The following is a 25,361-nucleotide window of genomic DNA, read 5'->3' as shown; positions in this document are numbered from 1 at the left end:
AGCTGAAGCATGATGTGAGCTGAGCTGAGGTACAGATCTCACCTCACACCAGAGCTCAGATTGCTGCAATTCTGGAAACATCCACTCATCATGCAGGTGACTGGGTTGCATTTGCTAAAGCAGTGAGGAATGCAGTAAAGCTTAGGCTTGACTGCAGGTTTTGAACTTTTTTTTAAAGAGCTCGAGGTCTCAGCTGTGGTGAGCTTGTCCATTAGGCCACTGCACCGTATCATTTAGGTGCCCTCGGTTGGCGCAGTGATCTGTCATGCTAGCCCACTGCTGATGAGATTCTAACCTAGATGCTGGATGCTACTCGCCAGCCAGGCGCCTACAAAGACATTATTGGCTGTCTGAGGGGGATGGGATTGCCAAGGCCTTGTGATGGATTGGCGCCCTGTCCAGGGTTTGTTCCTGTCTAGCACCTGGGGAATCCAACCCACCGTGACCACGCCCAGGATAATGTAGTGGCAGAAAAATTTAAATGAAATAAAATGTAAATAATATTATTTAGTGTAATATTACATTCATTTATGCAATTTTTATGTATGAATGTGTTTAGGGACACGTATATAAATAATAATTTAACTGCTTGTGTTTTTATTATAGATGATCACACCACTGTTCAAAGCACAGTCCAGCCCACTCTTTCAACATCACTGATGATGACCAATAATAAGAAGATCCCAGTTATAGATATTCGGTCAAGGTCACCAAGCCCCACTCTAAGTGAAGTGTCTCTCAGCAGGTAAGTTGAAGTTTTTTTTTTTCTTTTTTTGATTTTTTTTGGTCAAACAAATCTTAGAACATCACTTTTACCAGTTCTTAGAACTTATCATCATCATCCCTTGTAGCTAAACTGGAGCACTAACCAGCAGGAACTGATAGAACTGTGGGAACTCATAAAAAGAAGCATTTTAGGCCAGTATCTTATTGGTATTGAGTTACGACATCCCTAATGTCATTACTTTACTAACAGTACAACTATAATTAGAGCCCTACTAAATTCATGGGAAATTTTACAGACCTCGTTTTTAAAAAATCACAGATATTACAGAGGCACACATCACACGGCAGTCATTAAATATTACTCATAAATTGAATGATAGATTAAATGGAAGCCACAATACACAGCACAGCTACCTTAATAGCTGAATGTAAACCTACAAACATTCAGTGACAATGCAAGGCTCTGTCTCAAATACGAAAATTCCTCTTTTTAGCTGCTTTACACTTCGACATCTTGGACATTTTGACTAAGACATTTTGTGAATTTCCCCACTGTGGGACTAATAAAGGATTATCTTATCTTAAGTGTTTGCTAACTGAATTCCCGTAGGATTGCTAGGGCACCTCTTAGTGCAGATTACCCAGTAAACATGAGGCACTTGAATGATACGTGAATGAAAAATGTTAAATTGCTAAACACAAATATTACATTTTGAATTTCACAGCAAATTGCATATTACACAAGAAAAAGCTCGTCTCACGGTCCGTGGCGCGATTTTCATGGCTGTGAATTAGGTAGGGTATTAATTAGGGCTGGCATCGATCCGATACTCTGTATCGGTATCGGTCCGATATTGGCCCAAATCACTGGATTGGATATTGGAAGGAAAAAACATGTAATCCGATCCGATACTGTTGCTTAATGTAAGTAACACTTAATGTAAATAAGGCCATTATTTGTGTGTAAAGCAAATAACACATGAAGATACGTTCCAACAGAGTGCCGTTTATTGCCAGCTCACTCAGCAACTGTCATAACAAGGTGCATCTTGATGACATCATTAACATGTGCCACTGATCTACAACTCATCCGCAACAGCCATTCAGAAATTGAAACACACTGATCTACTTAAACTTGTAGCATTTTAAAAAATCATTTACTACTGCCAAAAATCACTTTATAAATGATAAATCGCTCACCTGAGATAAAGAAAACCTATCTTGTCCCGGCTTGGAGATATCTCACATCCTCAACGATTAATCCATTAGTGTTATAAAATAAAACAAACTACACCGTTTCCCGTTTAGCCACAGCCTCTTCAAAATCCAGCAGGGTTTAATTATCTAAAAACATGACAGAACTTTAATGGAAAATCTCAACTCTGCGTCAGTTCTAATTGGTCCATCGCGTTTCATTGACATTCACATCTTCCAATCGTAGACACTTTGTACGACACGCCGTAAAGCGAGATGTCACGCGATCAACAGCTCAAGCCAAAAATGCTGCTAAATGTTCTGTGTGTAAAAGTGAAAATAAAAACAGCAGTTCTGTATAAGTGTGATGTTGTAGGTTCTGTATTTATTCCTTTAGAATATTTGTGTCACAGTGTGAGCATTGTTATTTACATAGCTAGTTTAACCATGGTGCATTGAGACATGTATTATTACTGCTTAGTTGTTTGAGAGGAGAAATGACGGTATCGAATTGATATCGGTATCGGCAGATACTCAATTTGCAGTATAGGTATCGGACATAAAAAAGTGGTATCAAGCCAGCCCTAGTATTAATTATAACGATTCTAGAGAATCAAATGTTCAGAGCAAAACAGAAATGAAACATGCTGGTCATTCAGCACAGTTTACACAAGGACAGCAGACATAGAAACATTAATACAGAACGTAATAAATTGTAACAGTTTAGAAACCCTGTACTGAAACAGAACTCTGAGATTATTATTTGTATTTTTTGCATTTTCTATGTTCAGTTCCTTGTTTAGTCCTTGTTATGTATTGGCTCATATCTCTTCCTGCACTGAATGTCAATGATATTGGAATGTTATGGTTGTGTCAGGTGTGGAAGCAGTCTGATTAATTATGGTTCCAGTACTCTGCTCTGTCAGTTGTCATGCTGATAAGAGTTAAATCGAGGAGGGAAGGGTGCTGTCTGTCTTTTTTTAGCTGTCAATCACTCATGTCTTTGTGCTTACTCTCAGTTAAGAAGCAATTACGTTTTAACTACAATCTACCTGCCTAAAATCATCCTGTCAGAATTAGATTTTTCAGTATTACCTGTTTTTCTTAAGAGGCTGGTGAACATTAATTATGTGCCATGTCATGAGGTTCAGTATTAATTTCTTGCACATTTTCCACTAGTTTAGAAGATGAAGAATGCATGTTATACAGATACACGTGTACAGTACAATGACATTGTTTTTGCCACATCGGAGCGAAAGGTCATCAAGAGTCAAGACAGGCTTTATTGTCATTTTAGCTATATGCAAGTACATATTGAAATGAAACGACGTTCCTCCAGGACCAAGATGCAACATAGAACAAAAAGTGCAAGACAGTACAGTACACAGTGCAGATAGACAACAGTACAATAAATACAAAAAGGCCTAAAATAAATACATCCAACCCTGGAGCAGGCAGTGTTAAGTGCCCAACAGTGGCTGCATAGCAAAGCCTGGATTTGAACCAACAATCTTCTGATTAATAACCCAAAGCTCTACCCACCAGGCTACCACTGTCCCTATATATTTAGTCTGGTACTGAGATTAGTGTATAACCATTAGTGTATAACCAACTGCATTTTAGCAGACACTTTTATCCAAAGCAACTTACAGTTGTGACTGTATACAATCTAAGCAATTGCTTAAGGGCCTAACAGTGGCAACCTGGAAGTGGTGGGGCTTGAACTGGCAACCTTACGATTACTAGTCCAGTACCTTAACCATTTAGCTACAACTGCCCTTAATTAAATGGTTACCTTTACCTCGGATCATTTATATAATAAGAGTAATTATTTTAATATTATAATTTTATTGTAAAAATGCTAGCTAACAATTTTTTAAATAATGAATCGTTTTTAGAGAAAGTGCCTGGGTGGTGCAGCAGTCTGTTACGCTGACCCGCCACCGCTGAGATCCAGGCTTGAATCTCAGCAGAGCCACTGAACTCGCCGGGCTTTCACACAAACACGATCGTAATTAAGGGAGGGAAGGTGTGGTCCCTTCCTGCTGCAATATGTGATCTTCAGGACTAGTCTGGGCACCTGTCCGAGTGGGAGGTGGGAAGGCACGAGGCCTAGCATGGCTCTCTATATGCGAGACGGCTTTGTGTGAGACATCGGCAAATGTTAAGAGACTGGCGACTGACTGGTGGGAAATAAAAAAATAAAAATAAAAAAAAACTTTAATACCCAGGGTTTGGAAATGAGACGTCCTGCAAGCTTACAGTCAAACGTCCACATATTTTTGGATGTTTAGCTTGAGTTTCCCCAGTAATATGCATAATATGACAACCCTGTTTATAAAGAAAGACAAATGTACTACTAATAGAATTACTATAATTACCTTTATATACAGTACAATCATAAAACCGTGGTGTCTGAGTTTGGTGTTAGATAATTAACACAGAAACAACGCTCTTCTTTTATAGAAAGAGAATAGATAATTAATTAATTAATTAATTAAAATTAACAATGAGAAATATGAGGTAGTGTTAGAAGGCTCCTGGTTTCCATGTAAGGTGTCATGTGCACTAGTAACAAAGCAATATAACAGTGAAAGTAGAGCCTTTTAATACTACCTCATATTTCTCATTGTTAATTTTAATTAATTAATTATCTATTCTCTTTCTATAAATGAAGAATTATCTTTATTCTCTGTATAAAAGAAGAATTATCTTTATTCTCTTTGTATAAAAGAATTGTTTCCCTTCAAACTGTCATTTCTCGCAGGACAGGGACACAATACACACATTGTATTCTCTTTGATCACTCGCAGTAGTACCAGAATTTCCATGTTTCATTTTTCATTTTCTTTAATTTCTTCCTCCCTGACGACTTAACAGAAACTTCAGTAGAATTTATGCTTTGTTCATAACCCACAAAGAAGTTATTGTTTGACTAATGCTGTTAGTTAAAAAGGTCATCACGTCTGTGGAGATGTCAGCCAGCAGATTTAAACCCAGGTCTCATATCCAAATGTCACCTTATATCTGAATTATTTTTAAGATATGAGTTTTACATGCAGTCAGACTCCATACTGAGACCTGAACTGCAGATTTGAGGACCCTCACCCCTTTTGAGACTGACACGTGTCAGGTCTATGTCTGTAAAAACTCGTTTAGAGAGAGCGCTGTGATTTCAACCTGAGCAAGAAAACCTTTTTATTTATATTATGCTATTATATTATATTATCCATTTACAGTCGAATCCGGTTAATCGGACCACATCGGGACGCGATCGTTTTGGTCCTAATAACCGGCTGGTCCGATTACACGAACATGCCCTATGTTACAAGGAATGATAGTGGAATGATAGCTTTCTCGTGTAGACTTTAATCGTGATTGACGGGAGGGAATTCCTTGCACGTGTTGCCGGACACTCTTGTTTACGCTTGACTTCATTTCGCCGAAAAGCGGAGATGCAGATGGATCCAATAACCACGCCGCTGGCTACTGGGTGCTTCGTTGTGGGAAAGAAAGTGGTGGGCGTGTTCACCTCCCGCTGGTTTTGCTCTTGTCAACACAACTTTTCGGATTTCCTGACCTTTGATAAAAGCATAAATTCTCCCAGGGAGCCCAGGAATCCTCCCATATCTCGCTGACCCGCGTTGCATCCGCTCTAAGTGGCGACTTGTGGCTTCTTTTTCTTATTCGCTCTCACGTTCTTTGGTCCGATTAAACGGAATTTTGGTCTAAATAAGCAAATAACATTACACGTACATAATAGGATTTGTTTCGGTACTTTAGGATTCGGTCCGAATAAGCGGCTGGTCCGATTAACCGGTGGTCCAATTAACCGGATTCGACTGTATATTATGTTAATAATAAGCGACAAATGTTTTTTCGCATTACAATCATAAACTATGAAACTGTTTTGTTTCATGTAAAGCTCTTTACATGGTAATCTGTGTACCGTGTTTTTTTTGTTTTCTCTGTAAAAATGTTCACTTTAACACTGTCCGGAGCTGCTACATGGTCGATTGCATTGCTACTTCCATTGTTATATTGCTTTGTTACTAATGCACATGACACCTTACATGGAAACCGGGAGCCTTCTAATTTCATGCCTGTCTATATGTACAAATGAAGCATTGCACTTTGCATACTTTCTCCACTGGACTTCTTTGTATATATCTATTCTATTTCCTAAGAGGAGCACTCTGAATCTTGTTGTACTTGTACAATGAAAATAAAGGTGTTCTTATTCGTATTTATAAAAATAATTTGGATATGAACCATGGGTTCTAATCTTAGCTGTGTTATCAGCTGGCTGGTGTCTCTGAGAAAGGCAGTGGCAGCCAGAGCCCTGTAATGGATTGGAGGGTATTCCTGCCTTGAGCTCAGTGTTTTCCGGTGAACCTGACTGGTATAAAGCAGTTGATCTGTCTATATCTAATTTGGATATTTTGTCCGCGTATGAAGGTAAAACTTGATTTATAATAACTACACTAATATATTTTGTCTAAATCCTACATTCATATAGCTTGAACTGGTTTCACTCTGTGTTCGTAATGCAGTTCTTCATTTTTCATTCATTGTTTATCTTTTTTTTTTTTGTCCTTTTGCATTTTTTCCACCGAATTTTCTCCCAATCTAGTCATACCCAATTACCCTGATTGCATTACACTTCCTCTGTGTCAATATTACCCTCCTCGGCTGACTGAGGGGTGCCACAACTGACCTCCTGGGCAGCACGGTGACTCGGTGGGTAGCACTGTCACATCACAGCAAAAAGGTCCTGGCTTCGATCCCCAGGTGGGGCGGTCCAGGTCCTTTCTGTGTGGAGTTTTCATGTTTTCCCCCGAGTCTGTGTGGGTTTCCTTCGGGTGCTCCGGTTTCCTCCCACAGTCCAAAGACGGAGACCTGCAGTCAGGTGAATTGGAGATACAAAATTGTCCATGACTGTGTTTGACATTAAATCTTGTGTAACCAGTAACTACCGTTTCTGTCGTGATACGATACGATGTGTTTGAAATCCTGTTTGCCACCTGAGCGCCCATTGTTTTTCATTAAAAAAAGAATTAAGAATTTTAACCTGTTAAAAGGAAACCTGTGATGTGTTTTATACTGTAATTGGGCACTATATATATGTTGGGTATCAATTAACCTTAAACTAAAGTCATCAGTTAAAAGAAATTTGTCAACATTTCACATCCCTACTTCATATTTATTTTTAGATCTAAAATCGGAGTACAGAATTTACTGTGCTCCTCAACATGTCATTCGAAGAATTTATTCTCTCCTCTGTCTTGTGAAGGCATTTCAGCTCATTAGCCTGCTTAGCACGGCTAATTATCACTCATGTGCTACCCCTGCTCACTATTCATCCTTTTCACTTTTAATTAGAATAACAGTAATATCAGAAAGTGCTTCTTCCAGATGGGACATCAGTCCTTGGGTCTAATGTTGGGACAAGCAAAGCTTTACAGTGACTGGAAAGGCTTTTAGCTTAAATATTTCTTAGACAGTGTACCAATGTTTTCTTTTGGTCATTTCTAAATAGCTTTTTCGTATTTGCATTGTGATTTTTATTTACTCTTTTTTTTTTATCTCAGTGCAATGGGCCGGAGACCAAAAGGGTTTATGTAATGAATTGTTATAAATTGTTCTCATTACTTTTTGCGAGGCGAGAACTGTGTTTCACAGCTGGGGGTGTTGTACCCTGCAGCAGAAATGAGGACAGTGCATGCTCACACTGGGAATTATTGATTGATTAATAATTACATAATTGACCCTGAATTTGAGCATAATTGATTGAGGGTGTGTGACCAGGATTGATTACATTTACATTCTTATTTTAGCTTGAAAATGTGGTGTGATCTGTTTAAGAATAATAGAATTTGAGATTTCAATTCACCAAGAAAACATTATAATTCCCTTTTCTTAGTTTTTTCTATGTTTTGTTTTTTTAATTAACAGCTCATGTACACATCTGAGAAGTGAACCAAAAATAAAATTAGTTGTTATATATGATTATATATTTAGGGACTAAATATATTTCTATTATTTATATTATATACATTTCACAGACCTTGTTTTTCAAATATCACAGATTTCTCGAATTGATAAAACATCACTAAAGTTCCACGACACAAACAAACATCTGTGTGAAATAACCATCAAACCCAGTCTAAAAGCTCCACATGTATCTGTGTTTAACTGGATTTACTTCACGTGTGGTGTTTATGCAGCTCGGGGTTCTAAATCTTCTCGGGAGAGTCGAAAAAGCATAACGTAAAAATTAAAATGTAACGTGGCTAAATGTACTAAAAGTACGACATAGAAACACTAAGTTTATTTCCGTTATTACTGGTTATAAGTGCTCTGTACTGCCCAGATTCATCGGTCATTGTTTTAGTACAACAAGCCACATTACGCTTTATTTTTCACGTTAAGTGTTGTTCGTACTGTCCGGGTCACGTTTACCACGTCCTATCACACAGTTCATCTTTTTTAAGGCTCTTTAAATTTTGATCCAGTTTGCCGCTGATATTTTCAATCAGGTGAACTTAAAAAGATAAATATTCAGCATCAAGCTCCATATGAGGCACCAGCACAGTGGTTTAGCAATGCACCCAAACCTCAGCACTTTGAGACGGCCACCGATTACATCATGGTTTGCGCTGAAAAACCAAGTATTCTGTGGTGCCAGATTAGCCCGCTAGTTCGCTGCCTGGAACCTCTTATTTCCGGTGGAAACACGTGGAACCGGTTTAAAATCAATTTCGCGAAACCGGCACCGTTCCGCATCGGTGGAAAAGGGGTATGGATGTTGTATGTGTTTTTTTGCTACTTTTTGAACCACCTTTGTAGGGTTCTCTCATCAGTTTTCTTCTTTCCACTGCATCCTTCCATGGGTAGCTGGATAACTTTGTGCTAACTTTTCAAACTGTTGAAGCCGGGAGGTTGACGTCTTTGATGATCCGGTACCATTTAGACTGCTTATGCTTGGTGATAATAGCATGTCTGCTCTGCTCAGACAGCTCTCTTGTTCCACTGCGAACAAGGAACAGGGAATGAAAGTGGCCTTTTTAAGCATCAAAGTCACCATTCATAGGCTAATTAAAGTCATGTGAGTACTGACAAGGTGGAGACAGGTTAATTAGTCTGATTTTGTCTTTTGTTTCAAACTGAACAAAGAGTGCCATTAATCGTCTTCTGGTATTGTTTTAAGTTTGTGTCCTTGTTCATCCAAGTTTACATTGTGTTATCTTTTGTCTCAAACATTTAGTTTTAGTGAGTTTATAAATGTAAACATGTTATATCAGAAGATATTTTACATAGTGTCGTAAATATTCACAGGGAAATAATGTTGATCACAACAACTGTGTAAGTATGTACACTGATCAGCCATAACATTAAAACCACCTCCTAGTTTCTACACACATTATTCATTTTATCAGCTCAACTTACCATTTAGAAGCACTTTGTAGTTCTACAATTACTGACTGTAGTTCATCCATTTCTCTGCATGCTTTGTTAGCCCCCTTTCATGCTGTTCCTCAATGGTCAGGACCCCCACAGGACCACTACCAGAGCAGGTATTATTTGGGTGGTGGATGATTCTCAGCACTGCAGTGACACTGACATGGTGGTGGTGTGTTAGTGTGTGTTGTGCTGGTATGAGTGGATCAGACACAGCAGCGCTGATGGAGTTTTTAAACACCTCACTGTCCCTGCTGGACTGAGAATAGTCCACCAACCAAAAATATCCAGCCAACAGCGCCCCCTGGGCAGCGTCCTGTGACCACTGATGAAAGTCTAGAAGATGACCAACTCAAACAGCAGCAATAGATGAGTGATCTACAAGGTGGACCAACTAGGTAAGAGTGTCTAATAGAATGGACAGTAAGTGAACAATGAATGATCCATCACCCAAATAGGACACCCACTCTGTAGTGGCCCTGGGAGGGTCCTGACCATTTTAAGAACAACTTGAAAGCAGGTTAAAAAAGTGTGTAGAGAAACAGATGGACAACATTCAGTAATTGTAGAATTACAAAGTGCTTCTATATGATAAGTGGAGCTGATAAAATAGACAGTGAGTGTAGAAACAAGGAGGTGGTTTTAATGTTATGGCTGATCAGTGTATATGACCAGGGTGTTTAATGTTTGTATAAGTTCAGTGACGTGATCAGTATTAAATCAATGAATCTTTAGTTTTGTCTAGTAAAAAAGCAGCTTTAATCTGATGGTCATGTCTGGGATTTACTGCAGTACATGAGTAAACTTTTCCACCTAACATCATGCATAACGTTGTGCTTATAATGCCCAGGGTCTTTTAAAAGGAGTTTTGTTCTGAAACCAGATGAAGCTGTAATCACATATGTAAGGCATGATTACATTTGGAATCACTGCTTCCCTCTAAATGCACCATCTTATATACACCAATCAGGCATAACATTATAACCACCTTCCTAATATTGTGTTGGTCCCCCTTTTGCTGCCAAAACAGCCCTGACCCGTCGAGGCAAGGACTCCACTAGACCCTTGAAGGTGTGCTGTGGTATCTGGCACCAAGATGTTAGCAGCAGATCCTTTAACTCCTGTAAGTTGTGAGGTGATGCCTCCATAGATCTGACTTGTTCTTTCAGCACATCCCACAGATGCTCGATTGGATTGAGATCTGGGGAATTTGGAGGCCAAGTCAACACCTCAAACTCGTTGTTGTGCTCCTCAAACCATTTCTGAACCATTTTTGCTTTGTGGCAGGGTGCATTATTGTGCTGAAAGAGGCCACAGCCATCAGGGAATACCATTTTAAAGAAAGGGTGTACATGCTCTGCAACAATGCTTAGGTAAGTGGTACGTGTCAAAGTAACATCCACATGGATGGCAGGACCCAAGGTTTCCCAGCAGAACATTGCCCAAAGCATCACACTGCCTCCGCCGGCTTGCCTTCTTCCCGTAGTGCATCCTGGTGCCATGTGTTCCCCAGGTAAGCAATGAACACGCATTTAGCCATCCACGTGATGTAAAAGAAATCGTTATTCATCAGAACAGGCCACCTTCTTCCATTGCTCCGTGGTCCAGTTCTGAGGATAAAATGCCATGATGAAGAGATAATCAGTGTTATTCACTTCACCTGTCAGTGGTCATAATGTTATGCCTGGTCGGTGTATCTATTTAAAATCTGTGAAATAATTGAAAAGTTGAATTGCTTTTCAATTTCATCTCCAGCTTTTTTTAATGGCTGCTGAGATTAAAGTATTTTTAGCCCAGCGATTGGAAATAATTTGGTTTATTTGGCTTTGAGTTTGTTAGGCGCTTGCATGCTGAATTCGTTTTATGGATTTGAATTATACGTACACAGTACATTACTCGTAGGAAGTGGACTGATTAAACCAAAGTGAGTGAAGGAAAGCAGCTTTTATTTGCTATACTGTTGACATCAAGTTTGCTTTGCCTGCACACATCTAAATAAAGGCATTTCTTTTTGTTTACAGTAGAGCTCAGAGCCGCAGGAAAAGGAACAAAATGTGATCCATCTTGAAGCTGACCTGAAACATTTTAGCCCAGCAGCGAGTAGGAATCGAAAACAGAAGTCAATAAAGGTGCAATGTGCAGAGCTAGGATGTTGAATCTTGGTGGCATTGTGCTACTTGTTGCTATATAATAAAGAATATCAGATTTAGAACATTATTTTACACTGTATTTTTGTTCTGTAGATTTCTGTGGAAATATTTGAAAACAAAGTTTAGGTTGACCTTTTTACATTTTCATACTTGGTCTAAAAAATGAAGCTTTTACTTGGTGTTGATTATAATTAAGGATGTACTAAATTCATTCGAAAATGTGCTTAATTTTACGGACCTCATTTTTCAAAAAACACATTTCACAGATACAGTGTATCACAAAAGTGAGTACACCCCTCACATTTCTGCAAATATTTCATTATATCTTTTCATGGGACAACACTATAGACATGAAACTTGGATATAACTTAGAGTAGTCAGTGTACAGCTTGTATAGCAGTGTAGATTTACTGTCTTCTAAAAATAACTCAACACACAGCCATTAATGTCTAAATAGCTGGCAACATAAGTGAGTACACCCCACAGTGAACATGTCCAAATTTTGCCCAAAGTGTCAATATTTTGTGTGACCACCATTATTATCCAGCACTGCCTTAACCCTCCTGGGCATGGAATTCACCAGAGCTGCACAGGTTGCTACTGGAATCCTCTACCACTCCTCCATGATGACATCACGGAGCTGGTGGATGTTAGACACCTTGAACTCCTCCACCTTCCACTTGAGGATGCGCCACAGGTGCTCAATTGGGTTTAGTCCATCACCTTTACCTTCAGCTTCCTCAGCAAGGCAGTTGTCATCTTGGAGGTTGTGTTTGGGGTCGTTATCCTGTTGGAAAACTGCCATGAGGCCCAGTTTTCGAAGGGAGGGGATCATGCTCTGTTTCAGAATGTCACAGTACATGTTGGAATTCATGTTTCCCTCAATGAACTGCAGCTCCCCAGTGCCAGCAACACTCATGCAGCCCAAGACCATGATGCTACCACCACCATGCTTGACTGTAGGCAAGATACAGTTGTCTTGGTACTTCTCACCAGGGCGCCGCCACACATGCTGGACACCATCTGAGCCAAACAAGTTTATCTTGGTCTCGTCAGACCACAGGGCATTCCAGTAATCCATGTTCTTGGACTGCTTGTCTTCAGCAAACTGTTTGCGGGCTTTCTTGTGCGTCAGCTTCCTTCTGGGATGACGACCATGCAGACCGAGTTGATGCAGTGTGCGGCGTATGGTCTGAGCACTGACAGGCTGACCTCCCACATCTTCAACCTCTGCAGCAATGCTGGCAGCACTCATGTGTCTATTTTTTAAAGCCAACCTCTGGATATGACGCCGAACACGTGGACTCAACTTCTTTGGTCGACCCTGGCGAAGCCTGTTCCGAGTGGAACCTGTCCTGGAAAACCGCTGTATGACCTTGGCCACCATGCTGTAGCTCAGTTTCAGGGTGTTAGCAATCTTCTTATAGACCAGGCCATCTTTGTGGAGAGCAACAATTCTATTTCTCACATCCTCAGAGAGTTCTTTGCCATGAGGTGCCATGTTGAATATCCAGTGGCCAGTATGAGAGAATTGTACCCAAAACACCAAATTTAACAGCCCTGCTCCCCATTTACACCTGGGACCTTGACACATGACACCAGGGAGGGACAACGACACATTTGGGCACAATTTGGACATGTTCACTGTGGGGTGTACTCACTTATGTTGCCAGCCATTTAGACATTAATGGCTGTGTGTTGAGTTATTTTCAGAAGACAGTAAATCTACACTGCTATACAAGCTGTACACTGACTACTCTAAGTTATATCCAAGTTTCATGTCTATAGTGTTGTCCCATGAAAAGATATAATGAAATATTTGCAGAAATGTGAGGGGTGTACTCACTTTTGTGATACACTGTATTTAAAGAAAAATGCCACTTTTCACAGCAGTCATTAAATAACACTCATAAATTGAATAATAAAATAAGTAGAAGCTACAGTACAATACACAGCACAGCTACCTTAATGATTGAATGTAACCTAAAACTTGTCTGTGTTTAGACACACACTCCTCTGCGTCCACATAATCAGTTGGGAGTTTTTAGCTGCTTTAGACTTCGACATCTTGGACATTTTGTCTAATCGATTGCTAGAGTAACCAAGCATCTTTAGAGTTGCTGAGACAAACTATCAAGAACAAAATACATTACTGGCTTGTTCTTTTGAGGTGCAGCACAGAGATGATCACGTGTGTAGAAAAGCACACTTTTCTTTTCATTATGAAATCCCCAAAGGGACAAAATGCACTCAGTATGTAAACACATACATCAAACACTGTCAGCACACTACACCACAGAAAAGTCTGTTACACTAACTTAATTGCTGTATGATTGCTAGAACCTTCTCATATTGCGCCTTATATTTAATGTAAATTACGTATTACATGGGAAACGGCTTATTTCACGCTCCGTGGTGCAATTTCCACGGCCGTGAATTAGATAGGGCCTTAATGATATTTTTGGTTAGTGAAGGGCATTATACCTTTACATTCTGAAGCTTAGATTGATTGCACAATGTAATGACTGGTGCTTAAAATTTTTGAAAAATGTAAAGATATAATCTCCATTTCTGTTATTATTAAATAATGAATTCAGGGTTTTTAATGGCTTGTTACGTCTTATTCTATTCCTGGATTAAGGGATTGCTTTCACACAGAGTATAGTTGGGTGGCACGGTGGCTAAGTGGGTAGCACTGTCGCCTCACAGCAAAAAGGGTCCTGGGTTTGTCCTGAGTTGAGGGGTCCGCTTCTTTTCTGTGTGGAGTTTGCATGTTCTCCCCGCGTCCATGTGGGTTTCCTCAGGGAGCTCCGGTTTCCTCCAACAGTCCACAGACGTGCAAGTGGGGTGAATTGGAGATACAAAATTGTCCATGACTGTGTTTGACATTAAACCTGTGAACTGATCAATCTTGTGTAACCAGCAACTACCTGCCCTGTCATGAATGTAACCAAAGTGTGTAAAACATGACGTTAAAATTCTAATAAGTAAGTATTTGTAGACAACTCCTTACTAGTCTTCACCCACGGTCTTTTTTTTCAGGTAGCACTGACAGTGCTTGGCCACTGTACAGATTTAAATTGGGCTCAAAATTCTTGCCTGCTTCCGTACCGACATGCCAGAACGTACCACCGCTACAGAGAGATTAGAACATTAAATTTTGCTCTGATCAGGCCTTACTATCAGTTCTAGACTATCGATTTTTGAGTTTACAAGATTACTTTATCTCCCTGCATGACATGATGCATTAACGTCAGGGCTAAATTCCACCACGGCTGACTGTCAGATATTATGCCTTCACCATGTCACATTATACACTCATTTTCTGATGATGGGTACACGTTGGCAGGAAATTAGATTGTGCCTGCCTCATTAATAAGCATGTTCTGTAAATGAGGTGGTGTAAACAAAAGCAAGGTTTTTGTTTAATAGGGCGAAGCTGGACTGTATTAAATGCTCCCTCAAGAATTAGGCCCTAGAGTTATTTGGCAGGTTTTCTGTGCAGTGCAGCATGGTAGTTAATATGTGCTGTTTCAGCTTACTTTAAGTGACTAGAAAAAAAAGCCATGCTTACACTTTTTTGGATGTACTCTTTTTATCTAGTCTAGTTATTTCCATTTCCCATATGTGAGTCCACTGCTGCTTGTACAACATCCGATCTGATCAAGGAGAGCCGGATCACCACACTTCCCCTCTGACACTTGTTCAATCTGTGTCCACTTCTTATCACCTGCTCAGTGTTGGATTCTCATACCTAGCTGTATCACATCCGGAGAGCCATGTGCCTGGAACAGTCCCGGAGATCACAAACCACACCAAGAACAGACCTTGTCAGACCTTCCCTCCATCAAACACAGCCTACTGTGTTTGTATGGATGCTCGGCCAGGTCTGCGTCTCTGCTGGGATTCGAACTCTCCACAGTGGTGTGCACCACTCAAGCGGCAATGTACAAAAAGTATGTGGACAGTGGTAGCCTAGTGAGCAGAGAAGGTTAAGGGTCTTGTTTAAGGGCCCAGCAGTGGCTGCATGGCAAACCTTTTGATTGACAGCCCAAATCATGCAGCCATTGTTGGGCCCTTGAGCAAGGCCCTTAACCCTCTCTGCTCCAGGGGATAGCTGACCCTGCGCTCTGACACCAGCTTCCAAACAAGCAGGGATATGTGACAAAAGAATTTCGTTGTACTGTACACCTGTATATATTTAAGCAATAGAACACGAGAGGGAGTGTATTATCGCCAATAACATCACGGCTGTGATTTGGTCGCAGGCACGAGCCGAAGGCGAAAAAAACTCATTTCAGGGAGGTAAGAACAAGAAGAAAAATGCAAGAACCTCTGAAGGGAAAAGAAAATGAAATAAAAAACCTCTCGCACACACCAAAGGATATGGGTGATAACAGAACTTCTAGGAGCTGCTAACTGGGCTATTAAGCTAACTTCGCGTTACAAACACATTAATGTTCTCTACATAGTGCACTAGATTGTGTATCGGATCACGGATATATGTTCCCTACATAGTGCACTAGATAGTGAATTAGACTGATTTATGTTCCCTACACAGTGCGCTAGAGATTGTATATCACATAACGGATCTAAAACGTGATCAGGAAAAAAGTCTGTCGCCTGCGTGCGCGTTTGTGTGCATGAAGCTTGTCGTTAATGGCAACGCGTCAGCGGAGTAATACAGTTGTGGTGTGAAAAGGCCGTGCTGTTATCACGAATATCAGCACAGTTAGAACGCTTCTCAACCAATCAGATTGTAAGGTCGGAACTAACTGTTGTATAAATATATATATATTGACAGGTGAAGTGAATAACACTGATTATCTCTTTATCGCGGCACCTGTTACTGGGTGGGATATATTACGCAGCAAGTGAACATTTTATCCTCAAAGTTGATGTGTTAGAAGCAGGAAAAATGTGGGGTGTTCCCAGTCTGCAGTGGTCAGTATCTATCAAAAGTGGTCCAAGGAAGGAACAGTGGTAAACCGGTGACGGGGTCATGGGTGACCAAGGCTCATTAATGCACGTGTGGAGCGAAGGCTGGCCCATGTGGTCCGATCCAACAGACGAGCTGCTGTAGCTCAAACTGCTGAAGAAGGTAATGCTGGTTCTTATAGAAAGGTGTCAGAATACACAGTGCATCACTGTTTGTTGCGTATGGGGCCAGATACCACAGCACACCTTCAGGGGTCTAGCGGATCGACGGGTCCATGCCTCGATGGGTCAGGGCTGTTTTGGCAGCAAAACGGGGACCAACACAATAGGAAGGTGGTCATAATGTTATGCCTAAGTGGTGTTAGTACATCACTAATAAAGGCATTCTGTTCTGTTCTGTATATGTTATAGTTTGACATACAGGTGCTTGATAACATCCCCAATTAATTGTAGTAATTGTAGAACTACAAAGTGCTTCTATATGGTAAGTGGAGCTGATAAAATAGACAGTGAGTGTAGAAACAAGGAGGTGGTTTTAATGTTATGGCTGATCGTTGTATGTAAAATTTAATTTGTTACTTTGGAAGCAAAATGTTGCATTTTCTGAATGCATCATCAGCAATTATAGGGGTTAATTTGGCTGTTTCTTTGGGATAATTGGTTTTGTAAATGTTTCATCTATTCATCTATCTAAATAAAACACTAAATAAAAAAGGACCAGCAAGCCGTCCAACCACTGTAATTGCTTTTACTTGTTTTAAACCAAATGAACTGTTAGATTGTAAGTTTTTTGTTTTTTTTTCATGTTCACCTGCTTTCCATTAGGACCGGCAGGGCGCATAGAGGCGCAGAAGACTTGTCGTATCGATTCCTTGTATCAACTGCCTCTGCACCTCATTATGTGTTGATGCGCTTTAGCCTTGAGAATCGATTTAAATGCTGATTTTGCAGAAAAAAATCACTGCTGGTGCATTGTGTTGTGTACTCTCCTGCACAGGTTGCGAGGCCGATATACTGGGCGGCCCTAGACTCAGCTTTCTTTTCTGTTGGTTCTTATGCAGGTATTCTTTTATTTTATTCTTAATATTCTTAATATTTTGCAGTTGCTGTATTATCGTGTTGCCATGTGAGATCTCTTCTTGGTGAAGTATCATCAGGCATGGAAGTGGCAGTTTGCTTTTCTGTTTAGTTGCCGCCAGTGTGATAAAGTAAGCCTGAGTCTCTAAAGTGGTGGATTGAGTAGCTGGTGTTAGATTTTCATGTTCTTTGATCTGTACCATTCCTTTTTTTTAGTGGATGTGTTTCGCTAGGGGTTATTACGCATACTGCTGGGGGCGAGCACATGGCCTTTTCTGACGTTCAATAGATGGAAGAATAGGTTAATGGTCCTGTGGCGAACATCCTCCTTTTGTAGTCAGCAAGTCATCCAACCACTATAATTGCTTTTACTTAATTTAAACATAAAAATTAAATTAATTAATTAATAAAATAGAAATTAAATAAAATTGTTAAATAAAATAATATAAAATAAAAAATTAAATTGTACGTTTTTTTTAATGAGTCCATGAATGGCAGTATCATGTTTACCTGCTATCCATTAGGATGTTGTGTTGTAATGGTTGTGTGTTTCACAAGGGGTTATTATGCATACTTCTGACGCCTGTTATGCCTTTTCTGACATTCGCCGGGGGAAGCTTAGGTATATGTTCCTTTGGCGAACGTCTTCCTTTTGTAATCTGTGCGAGTGTTTGGAGTGTGATGTTTCCAAATCTAGTTTTGTTCTATGTGTTCTAACGATTTCCCGCATTTGCTGGACACCCGTACCTCCTCCACGGCCCCTCCGACACTTGCACAGTCCCTTCGACCCCTTCTTATTCCTTTGTATTTCGGTGGATTCCCACATGAGGTTCGATATCGCACATGGAGAGTCACGCACCGATCTCCATGCTCCTCCCCTTCTGTACCATTGCCTCGGGTTACTAACCAGGGTCCTTCAACACAGCGTTGAAGGCCCCACCCACTTACCAGTCTGGTCTTTCCCACCCGGTTTGGTCTGCTGCAGACACTGGCAATTGTGCAGCAAATATTATTTACTGTTATTTTATACACAACAATTTGTGGAGAGCTCGAGAACTGAATGTTTTTTTATTTTATTATTATTTTAAGGTTAACACCCTGAGCTCATATTGTTGAACAGATAATTGAGTTGGTGGAATCCTGGTGGATCTTAAGATTTTGATTTGTCACAATGTAACTAACTACAAATTTTCCTGGCTTGCTGAAGGGAACCGTCATTATACAGTACTTCAGTCAGTTTACTTTACAATGACCACACACATTCACACACACATCAGTGACCACGCACTCATTTAACAGGGCCAGACCTGCATCGTGGCCTCTAGATAAGATCATCGCAAAGGTTCTTCACTCTGTCCTTCTTAAATGAAAAAGTAATTGAAGTAGTAAATTACTTTCTGCTTCCTAATCTGTGCTCTAGAAACTGTTTCATATTGCATTTTGAACTGGATCCTGATTTGTATTGCCCTTCTGCTAATGCCGAATCCACTTTCCGTTTCCAATTCCCACTTTCTCTTTCTCCTTGGAGTGAGGCTGTTTCTGAGCCAGACAAATGACCCACTTTGGGTCTTCATAAAATCTGCATATTAGGGCTGTTTTTTATCTAGAATTTACACCACTTATACACTAATGTCATTTTATTTTCTAAACTCTTAATTTGTTGCTACACATAGCCATAACATTAAAACCACCTCCTTGTTTCTAAACTCACTGTCCATGTTATCAGCTCCACTTACCATATAGAAGCACTTTGTAGTTCTACAATTACTGACTGTAGTCCATATGTTTCTCTGCATGCTTTGTTAGCCCCCTTTCATGCTGTTCTTCAATGGTCAGGACTCTCCCAGGACCACCACAGAGCAGGTATTATTTGGGGGGTGGATCATTCTCAGCACTGCAGTGACACTGACATGGTGGTGGTGTGTTAGTGTGTGTTGTGCTGGTATAAGTGGATAAGACAGCAGTGCTGCTGGAGTTTTTAAACACCTCACTGTCACTGCTGGACTGAGAATAGTCCACCAACCAAAAATATACAGTCAACAGTGCCCCGTGGCCGGCGTCCTGTGACCACTGATGATGGTGTAGATGACGACCAACTCAAACAGCAGCAATGGATTAGCGATCGTCTCTGACTTTACATCTTCAAGGTGGACCAGCTAGGTAGGAGTGTCTAATAGAGTGGACAGTGAGTGGACATGGTATTTAAAAACTCCAGCAGCACTGCTGTGTCTGATCCACTCATACCAGCACAACACACACTAACACACCACCACCATGTCAGTGTTACTGCAGTGCTGAGAATGATCCACCACCTAAATAATACCTGCTCTGTGGGGGTACTGACCATTGAAGAACAGAGTGAAAGCAGGTTAAAAAAGTACGTAATTGTAGAGCTACAAAGTGCTTCTATGTGGTAAGTGGAGCTGATAAAATGGACAGAGAGTGTAGAAACAAGGAGGTGGTTATGGCTGATCAGTGTATATAATATATAAATGTGTATGCACGTAGATATGTATGTATATGTGTATCTATCTACATCCACGTTTTCTGCATTTAGTGGACGATTTTATCCATAGTGACTTTTAATACTACTAATAATTTAATACTAATCAGGTAAAATGTCTTATAACTTCTTTCGCTTCTGTTAGGGGTCGCAACTGCAGATCTATCTTGCCATGTCCTGAACATACTCCTCTGATACACCAACCGCCTGCATGTCCTCCCTCACCAGATCCATAAACCTCCTTTTTGACCTTCCTCTTCTCCTCCTGCCTGGTAGCTTCAGCACATTTCTCCTGATAGATCTCTCATCCAGCTCTAACTATTAGTCAATAAATGATTTTCTCAACAGCTCATGTGACTGGGTTTTTTCTTAGACTTCAGAGCTTTAGTTCTTCTTTTCTTCTCATTTCATGCTTCTCCTGTTGTTCCACTTGTTTGTCGACACCTCCTGCTCACCTCGAGACCTCCAGCTGCTTTTTATTAGTGAAACACAATCATGTAATCATCTTACTAGCTGATCTGGACCGTGCTTCAGTGCGTGCCAAGGTCAGGACCTGGTGCTTCTCGCTTTCTCTTGTTGACCTTTTCTGTCTGTGTCTTACTACACACACACACACACACACACACACACTTTTAGAATTAGTCCTGATATCATTCTCTGAATTGTGGAATGCCTTAAAAATAAACTGGAATGTAAAATGTGCGGCTTTGGAATTTCTCAGGAAGAATAATATACACAGAACACGTGCAGCATGAAGTATGCAGAGACTGTACGAGTGTGTGTGTGTGTGTGTGTGAGTGTGTGTGAGTGTGTGATCTTTAAAAGCCTGCCTGTTATTATTCATTGTACTTTTTTGTACTACATGACAGTACAATGTGTAAAATGTCTGTCTGGCTTAAACACTAATGCGGATGATGAATGGACATGCTGGAGGTAAATGATAACAGCCCTAGTCCATCGCTGGCTTATTCTGTCTGTCATAGCAGATCTTAAATCTTCTTTTGTCTCAGAGAACGTCTCCACGTGCCCCTGCTGTTGGCACAAGGTTTCCATTTAAAGAACCAGCTAGCAGTTGAAACACAATTAGCATAGCAAGAGCTTTTTATTAATTGCTGTCATATGTGGTTTGGAAAAGCATTTCTTTCATGACATTGTTGTCCTATTTAACCAGAACTTCATTTATTATGTTTTACATTAGGAATCACATGATCATATCATATCAGTATGACACCAGTACTGAGAGTCAGCTGACTGACTTAAACCTGCTGTTTGTACAGACTCATTTTATTACACTTTATTAATCTTGGAATTAATAACACACATAAGGTGCATTCCAATCACCCCACATGTTCCCTGTGAAGATACGATTTCTTTATTGATCCCCATGGGGGAAATTTGAGTTTTACAGCAACTCCAGCACAGAGTAAATACAGATAAAGGAAATAGGGTAGGAAAAAAAAAAAAAAAAATGTTAACTATATATATATATATATATATATATGTGTGTGTGTGTGTCTGTGTGTCTGTGTGTCTGTGTCTGTGTGTGTGTGTGTGTGTGTGTAAAATAAACTGCATCAGTTGCAATGTATGACCTCCAAAACCCAGTTGTAGCTGATTTAGACCAGCTCCTAAGTTCTAGCTAAGAAATCTCTGATAACGGTGGAATCTTTCACAGTTCTCCAGGTCCCTCATGGGAGTATAACGGAGGTTTATTTTCTTTGAGCCTTATCGCATTCACCAGTTTTCTATGTGAGACTTTTAAATGTGATCCTTCTTCAGACAAGAATAAAACTCTTTTTTTACTCATAATCCAGTCTCTGAGGTATTTCATTAAGGTTTTTTTTTTTTTTTACCACTGTAGCAATATAAGGCTGGAATCTTACTCATTAATTTTATTCATTTCAATAGATTTTTACTATTTTCAAAACTTCATCTTTGCTCATTTTAGTAGCCCACATTTGAAAGGCATTGATTAAATATTTGAACTGGATATATGCAAAGTCTAATTAAAAGCTAGCTATCTTAAATACTTGTTTACGCCCATTGGACAATAACAGGTCTGTGGTTCAGTTTAACCCTATATCTGAATTTTAAGTGATGAATTCATGTGCACCTTGTACAATATGCTTAACAAACTTTTTTTGGTTTTGTGTTGTAGCTCTGTTTCCGATGTTTTCAGTTGAAGACGCTGCTCATGTAAGTGATTCCTTCTATTTAATTTCCTTTATACACAAACGTAAAGATTTTGAAATGTTTATATGTTGTCATATACACTATGGTCAGTAAATGCTACACAAATCAACTTTGCATGCCATCGTATCCACTTTCTGGAAGCTGTTTATCAGCTTGTGTTAATGTTCTGTGTTATTCCATCATAAACATTAGCACACTTATTCATTTCATTATTAATTTACACAAAAATAAAGATTCTAAAATTAAAATCATGTTTATACATTGCTATTCACAGTATGGTACATGGTCAGATGTATCTGGACGCTTTTAAATAAATGGATTTGACTATTTGAGCTACTCCTAATACTAACAGGTGGCTTTTGTTTTTTTTTATTTTGGCTGCTGTCGCATTAGAGATTGGCACAGCAGATCATTCTGGGTCCACATACCTGATTTGGCAGTTTTACGTCAGATTCCCTTCCTGGCGAGACCCTTCTTTATCTGGGCTTGGGACTGGCACTGAGTGCGCACTGTCAAGTGCACCCCCTAATGGCTAGGCTGTTCAGCCACAACAAATCCTGCCCTCAGTAAAACATAGCCAATCATGTCTGTGTAGACGCTACTACTGCACAACTGAGATTTGCACCGCTGATTTTGGTGGTAGTGAGCTGGTGACATTTAAAAAAATTAACTAATAGGCACCCAGGTGGCGCAGTGGGATATTCCGTTTGCACACCAGCACCGAGATTCTAAACTCCTCGGTTTGAAACTTTGCGTCACCACCGGTTGACTGGGCGCCATCTAGCGGTCATAATTGGCAGTGCCTGCAGCAGACACAGTTCTGCTAGGGGCGGGATGACCGGACTATGTGGGTGGGGTCTTCAAACGCTGTGTAAGGACCCTGATTGGCAGATATAGAGGCGTTTGTGCAGAGTGCATGGGTAAAAAAGGGGTCCGCAAAGGGCTGCACGCGGGTCTGAGGAGGCGTGAGCAGCAATATACCAATCTCGACTGCAATCAGGGATCCATCAGCACTGGAAGACAAATTGACTACGCTAAATTGGGAAAAAATGCATAAATAAATAGAAAAAGAATATTAAAAATTAAACTAATAAAGCATAGAGCCATGCGATCTCACTAAACAAACATGTTGACTGTGTAATACTAAAGTGCTCACCACCTACAATTTAGTTTATGGAACTTTTGTTCCTCCACAGCTGTTTTGATTGATTGTCAGCATTTGTTTTTGTAAAGCTACATTTTCTTAGAGCAACAACAGCTTATTCCCAAAACAGCAGGCCACCCAAGCGCACAGAATGGGACCGTGCTGATGCATAGCTGGTAAAAATAATCAGTCCTGGGTTGCAGCACTCATTATTAAATTCCGGACTGCTCCTGGAAGCAATACCAGCACAAGTACTGTTCGACTGAAACTTCACGGATTGGGTTTCCGTGGATCAGCCAGGCCTCAACACTTGTCGGTGTCGGTGCCTGACCTCACTGATGCTTTTGCAGCTGAATTCAATTGAAATCATGTGACAGACAGTCGTGTGTCCAGATGCAGCAGAATGTCTTAACAGAAGAGTGGAGGCTTCTGGATAGAACAGCAATAAGGAATCAGCTCAATGTACATTTAAATGCTTTCAAAATAACATGTCCAGCATCCAAAACAAACCAAAAATACATTATGGAAAATGTACAGACCAAGTTATCTACACTAGATGCAGAGTATGCCATTCTAGATTGACACACAAAAACCCAATACATTAAAAGAAACTTTCGCACTAGATAATACAGAAATAATCATCAAATTACCTCAATAATATATGACTGAAAACATATATACACTGATCAGTCATAACATTAAAACCACCTCCTGGTTTCTACACTCACTGTCCATTTTATCAGCTCCACTTACCATATAGAAGCACTTTGAACTTCTACAATTACTGACTGTAGTCCATCTGTTTCACTGCATGGTTTTTTAGACTGCTTTCACCATGTTCTTCAATGGTCAGGACCACCACAGAGCAGGTATTTCTTGGGTGGTGGATCACTCAGCTCTGCAGTGACAATGACATGGTGGTGGTGTGTTAGAGTGTGTGGTGCTGGTATGAGTTTTTAAATACCGTGTCCACTCACTGTCCACTCTATTAGACACTTCTACCTAGTTGGTCCACCTTGTAGATGTAAAGTCAGAGACGGTCGCTCATCTATTGCTGCTGTTTGAGTTGGTCATCTTCTAGACCTTCATCGGTGGTCACAGGACACTGCCCACTGTGGCGCTGTTGGCTATGTATTTTTGATTGGTGGACTATTCTCAATCCAGCAGGCACAGTGAAGTGTTTAAAAACTCCATCAGCGCTGCTGTGTCTGATCCACTCATACCAGCACAACACACACTAACACACCACCACCATGTCAGTGTCACTGCAGTGCTGAGAATGATCCACCACTCAAATAATACCTGCTCTGTAGTGGTCCTGTGAGAGTCCTGACCATTGGAGAACAGCATGAAAGTGGGATAACAAAGCATGCAGAGAAACAGATGGACTACAGTTAGTAATTGTAGAACTATAAAGTGCTTCTATATGGTAAGTGGAGCTGATAAAATGGACTGAGTGTAGAAACAAGAAGGTGGTTTTAATGTTATGGCTGATGGGTGTATAACCAATTACAGAAAAAGTCATTCATATTGCTTGTAATTCATACAGAATATTTTATGCAAACAGGACGCTACACAAATCACTGAGCATCCACTTTGTAGGAGCTATTAATCAGGCTAAGTGCATCAGCTTTGTGTTAATGTGTTAAGAGATGTAATAATACATGTGAAGGCTGTTGGATCATGTCTAAAGCGTCCAGAACTCTCTAGAGATTTCACTGTGTTATTCCCTCATAAACATTACAACACTTTTATTCATTTTAACATCCTGCTTTGGAGTAGTTCCTGTCTGCTAGTTTTTCATCATCACTCACACACACTGCAGTGCCGTGACACTTTCTTGGCCTGTAATCTCTTCTTCTGTAGGGTCACTGAAAGAAAATTTTACTTTCTTACATACTTGGCTGAGCTGGACTATAAACCAGATGATTGTGAATTAAATATAGACTGTTATTTTTCTCAAGCAATAATCGTG

General features: G+C 40.2%; 1 protein-coding gene across 2 annotated transcripts in view; it reads left to right on the top strand.

Moving 5' to 3' along the window:
- The window catches only part of rad18 (RAD18 E3 ubiquitin protein ligase), a 78,329-nt gene that overhangs the window by 45,421 nt on the left and 7,547 nt on the right, over nucleotides 1-25,361 (top strand). Inside the window, exons 12-13 of one of the 2 annotated variants that reach the window (XM_062996984.1) lie at nucleotides 607-745; nucleotides 22,208-22,245. In XM_062996984.1, coding sequence (XP_062853054.1) covers nucleotides 607-745; nucleotides 22,208-22,232 — 164 coding nt within the window. In that variant the 3' untranslated portion in view covers nucleotides 22,233-22,245. Of the gene's footprint in view, nucleotides 1-606; nucleotides 746-11,402; nucleotides 11,594-22,207; nucleotides 22,246-25,361 lie in introns of those variants that run through there. The other variant, XM_062996983.1, reaches the window with a different exon arrangement.

Source organism: Trichomycterus rosablanca, chromosome 6, assembly GCF_030014385.1.
Source record: "Trichomycterus rosablanca isolate fTriRos1 chromosome 6, fTriRos1.hap1, whole genome shotgun sequence".
NCBI lineage: Eukaryota > Metazoa > Chordata > Actinopteri > Siluriformes > Trichomycteridae > Trichomycterus > Trichomycterus rosablanca.
Note: the sequence above shows the minus strand (reverse complement) of the source record. Positions and strands in the feature narration are given on the sequence as shown.